Consider the following 4883-nt stretch of genomic DNA (forward strand, 5'->3'; position numbering starts at 1 on the left):
ACAATACAGACACACAAGATGCCACACAGGTTAAAGTGACAATTAAAGGTTGATTTCCCACATCTGTGGAATTTTAAATTGCAATTAGAGTCTGTGTATAAATTGTCAATGTTAGCTCTCACATGGATGCACTGAGCAGGCTAGATACTGAGTCATGGGGAGCAGAAAAGAACTGTCAAAAGACCTGTGTAATAAGGTAATGGAACTGTATAATATACCTTGCTGATGCTGTATAACTACCTTGTGTTTTATTGCTCAGTGTTGCCATAGTGTATGACCTTTGACATGAAACTGTCTTCCGCAACCTCACCTAGTTTTAAGTCTCCTACACAGCTTATGTTTCAGTTAATGACTGTGTTTAAACCTACATACAACATTGATACACATTAGCAACTGATTGGTATTATTGTTTAATCATACATTTACTTTAATTCTACAAAATCCCTGATTTTGTGCCAGTGTACAAAGTGTGCAAGTATAGGAAATCATGCTGGTTTGAAGTCAAAGGCCAGTTACACCAAATATTGATTTGGTTTCGATTTTTCCTCTGTTTGCAAGCTTTGCATTTTCTAAATTGATAAAGATATACAAGCATTCTTACTTTCCAACATTTCTTCACACTTTCCTAAAACTTTTGCACAGTACTGTGTATATATATATATATATATATATATATCTTGAGTCTAGCTTTCACCCATTCACCTGATTTGTTGAACTAAATCATTCAGTAATGATGTCTTACTGTGTAAAGTTGCCATATAAACCTTATACCTTATATTGTAAAGCACTGAGCAAACTCCTGTATAATAATAATAATAATAATAATAGAAAAAAGTTTCATATATTGCTAACAACAGACAGGCGTGGGTTAAAAAGCCTGTATAATAATAATAGAAAAAAGTTTCATATATTGCTAACAACAGACAGGTGTGGGTTAAGGGCTATATTTGAATAATGAGGCAACTAAACATAAAGTATATTATGAGCAAAATATCTTTTTGGTATAATTTTATTCTGTGTCTAATAAAAGTAATTGATTTTAAAAATTGTGTTCGGTACTCTAAAAGTCCACCTTTTGCTTTTATTTTGAATTGCTGTTAGGTAAGTATTCATTTTTCTCAATTTTGTTTTTGAACTTTTTACAGGCAATTTGGTTATCACTTGGTGATATATTACCTTGGCTCATGAGATTTGGTATTAATTAATTCCTTGAAGAATATTTAGCAATTATCTTCAAGTAATTATTTTATACTGTATTCTAAGAGGATCCATGCTTTTTTGAATTCCAGGCTTTGCTTTCCTGAACACCTCAGAGGAATATATGCAGTTTTCTTATAAAAGGAACTATGTGTTTTAATTTAAAGTGGACAGAAAAGAACAAAGGAAGAATAGAGGCAATACATATATAACAAACAAGGAATAAAATGATACATTCTGCAAAACAAAGCATTATTTTTTTCTAAAGTAATATTTTTTAGGGAGAGCCAGCAAGTAAGATTTTTTTTTAAGTGTAGCAATAAAGTAAAAATAGTGTTTACTTACCTCTCTGCAAAGACCTTAGCTCTAAATTTGCCAAATTTGCAAAAAAAAAAAAAAAGTTAAAATAAGGAAAAAGGTGTGTATTTTTATTTTTTTTCTTTCTTTCAGGACCATTGAAAAGGTTTAATTTTGCAAATGCTTATGGTTGATTAAAATTTAGCAAGATGGAAGGTTGTGTCATATGTTTTCAATAACGAAACACATTTTTTTCTTAATCTCATAGTAAATTATTTCTGTAAGCTTTGCATTGAGAAAATGGTAAAATGATTTAATGTATGCAATGTGTTTTTTAAATTACGTTGATATCAGGGTCTTTTAGCTTAAGGCCTCATTCACATGGCATGGGCCATCCCATATGGAAGAAAAATATATTTGAAATATATTTAAAAAATATTCATCCCAAATATATTGCCATATATTTGAAATGCCACAATTTTGGCCATTATCAATATATTTAAAAATATATTTTAAAAAAAAAAATGTGTTTATATATATATATATATATATATATATATATATATACTGCACATTGAAATGCATTTTTATTACAAAATTTATTACAAAAATACTGTATCTCAAATCTACATTTTCTGGAATGCATTTATAAATATATGTAAAAATATATGCTAAAATGTCTTTAGTGTATGCTAAAAATATTTTTTTAACATATAAAAAGTAATTTTAACATATATTTTTACATATATTTGTAAATACATTCCAAAAATGTAGATTTGCATTTTTTAAAGACATACAGTATATTTGAAATTTATTTTTAAAAATAAAAACGCATTGCAACATGCAGTGTATATATATATATATATGTGTGTGTGTGTATAAATATATATATATATATATATATATATATATATATATATATATATATATATATATAGAATATGGCCACAATTGTAGCATTTCAAATACATGGCAATATATTTGGGAAGGATATTTTTAAAATATATTTCAAATATATTTTTCTTCCATGTGGGATGTTTTATCAGCATGGGGATGCACAGGTGTTCCATGCATCCCTGTGTTTCCAGTCCCATTGTTGTCTGTTAGATGCAGTGGCTGCCTGGACAAGCTGCTGCTCCTATTGTGTCATCTGTTTTGGTTCAGGTGCATGGTCCCAAAATACACCCAGGGTGATTTTGGGGAAATACACCCGCATCCACATGGATGTCTTATTGGGACACAGCGGCTGCATTGCACTTAGATTCTGCCACCACAAGTTCTCCCATACAGAAGAGAACAGAAGGCAAGCAACAGAATGCACCACACTAGGGACTGTGCTCCATCTGCTCTTTGGCTAACCAATAAATGAATTATTTGAACCCTTTACCAGTTTCCTTCCTGGATGCCATATGCATTAAACTTGCATTGCATTCCAAAGTGTAGAATTACTAGCATTGCTGCAATGCTAGAGAGCTAAACACTGTTTCTAAAGGTAGTATGTTAAGTATTTAGGTTTTTTTACCTATTTTTCCATTTTCATCCAAAAGATCTGACCAACAAATGGCTGTATGCAACTGCATTTTCATGCCTTCTCTCTTTAGATAATTTCTGGTGCTCCTGAACAACACCCTTACACTGCTATTAAAAGGATTGTGCAGGCAAAAAGTTAAAAAAGTTTCATTCCTCGACTGCAGGTTTTATAGATCACTTATTCCAAGGCATATCTATTAATGCTGTGTGTTAAAGATGCGTGAAATGATAGTTAAACTCACAATTTGTATCAATCAATCAATGAATCACAATCACATCTGTACCCAGCTCACCACAAATAATTTAAATGAGGGCAATTGTGTAATAAACAAAATTTCAAAGATTTTATTAAAATGTACATCACCATCATACTTTTTTCCCCTTTTATTGGTTCACTTAGATGTATGTTAATCATAGCAAACCAGCTGAATTTATAATCCTGGGGTTTCCTGGCTCTCTTGATTTACAATATTTTTGCTTCCTGCTCCTTCTGATAACATACCTATTAACACTTATGAGTAACTTTGTGATCATCATTATTACATGGATAGAAAGAAGTCTGCACACTCCCATGTATTTTTATCTTCGGAACCTATCTTTTCTGGAAATTTGTTATGTTTCTGTTATTGTTCCCAAGATTCTCACCACTATTACTCCACATGGGAGATATATTTCTTTCCCTGGTTGCATAATACAGCTGTTTTTCTTCTTTTTCTTGGGATCCACAGAATGCTTTATGTTTGGAGTCATGGCGTATGACCGCTACTTGGCCATCTGTCAACCATTGCGATACACAACCCTGATGAATAATACCATGTGCTACAGTTTTAGCATAGTCTCAGTCATTGGAGGCTTTGTGACCACATTCCCACACATTGTCCTAATCTCCAAACTTCCATTTTGTGGAAGCCATATTATTAACCATTTCTTTTGTGATACTCCCCCCCTACTTCAACTCTCTTGTGCAGACACATACCTAATTGATATGTTGGATTTTATGTGTGCTTCCCTAGTGATATTATTGTCTTTCTTGGTAACTTTGATTTCCTACTTTTATATCCTTGCAGCAGTCTTACGTATATCTGGTAAAAATGGAAGAAAAACATTTTCTACCTGTTCTGCACACTTAATTGTTGTGTTTATTTATTATAGTACTGTTATATTTATGTATGTTAGGCCTAAAGTAAGCTTTGCTTTTACTCTTAATCGAGTAGTTGCAGTTTTTTACACTGTGATAACACCTATACTTAATCCTCTAATATATTGTTTAAGAAATAAAGAAGTAAAGCATTCCGTTAAAAAGCACCTGGGTCCTTGGATACACTTTTATATAACATGACAAATATGGTTATTAAAGGTAATATAAAGTGTTATTGTACATTGTTTATTATTTCTCATTTCTCTTTTTATTTGGTGGTTGCTAACTATTATTTTTCAATTTTTTTTCGGTCAGGAAAATTTGAAAGATTGCATTTGATTATTTGGTATCCTCATATCCACTCAGTAGGTGGAGCATAAGGCTCCCTTTTACATTTTTTCTTGTTCCGTACATCTGGTTGTAAAAAATCTTGTTGATTACAGATCTCAGTAGCATATACTGAAATATAACATACACACAATAATAGACACTGGAGTTGATTTACTAAAACTGGAGAGTGCAGAATCTGGTGCAGTTGTGCATGGTAGCCAATCCTAACTTCAGCTTGTTCAATTAAGTTTTGACAAAAAACCTGGAAGCTGACTCGTTTCTATGCACAGCTGCACCAGATTCTGCACTTTCCAGTTTTAATAAATCAACCTCTTAGTATGCATGATATTATATACGTATATATTGCTAATGCAGTTACATTATTACATGT

The 4883-nt window shown here is 31.7% G+C and overlaps 1 protein-coding gene across 1 annotated transcript; it reads left to right on the top strand.

The window, feature by feature from the left end:
- Positions 1-3424: 3424 nt before the first annotated feature.
- LOC149449981 (olfactory receptor 6B1-like) lies at positions 3425-4363 on the top strand. Its single transcript, XM_089692508.1, has one exon. It carries the CDS (start codon positions 3425-3427, stop codon positions 4361-4363), a length of 939 nt encoding a protein of 312 aa, XP_089548634.1.
- Positions 4364-4883: the final 520 nt, after the last annotated feature.

The sequence above is a fragment of the Staurois parvus genome, unplaced genomic scaffold (assembly GCF_062004578.1).
Source record: "Staurois parvus isolate SC_StPar_1 unplaced genomic scaffold, SC_StPar_1.0 ptg000589l, whole genome shotgun sequence".
In the NCBI taxonomy this organism is placed as follows: Eukaryota; Metazoa; Chordata; class Amphibia; order Anura; family Ranidae; genus Staurois; species Staurois parvus.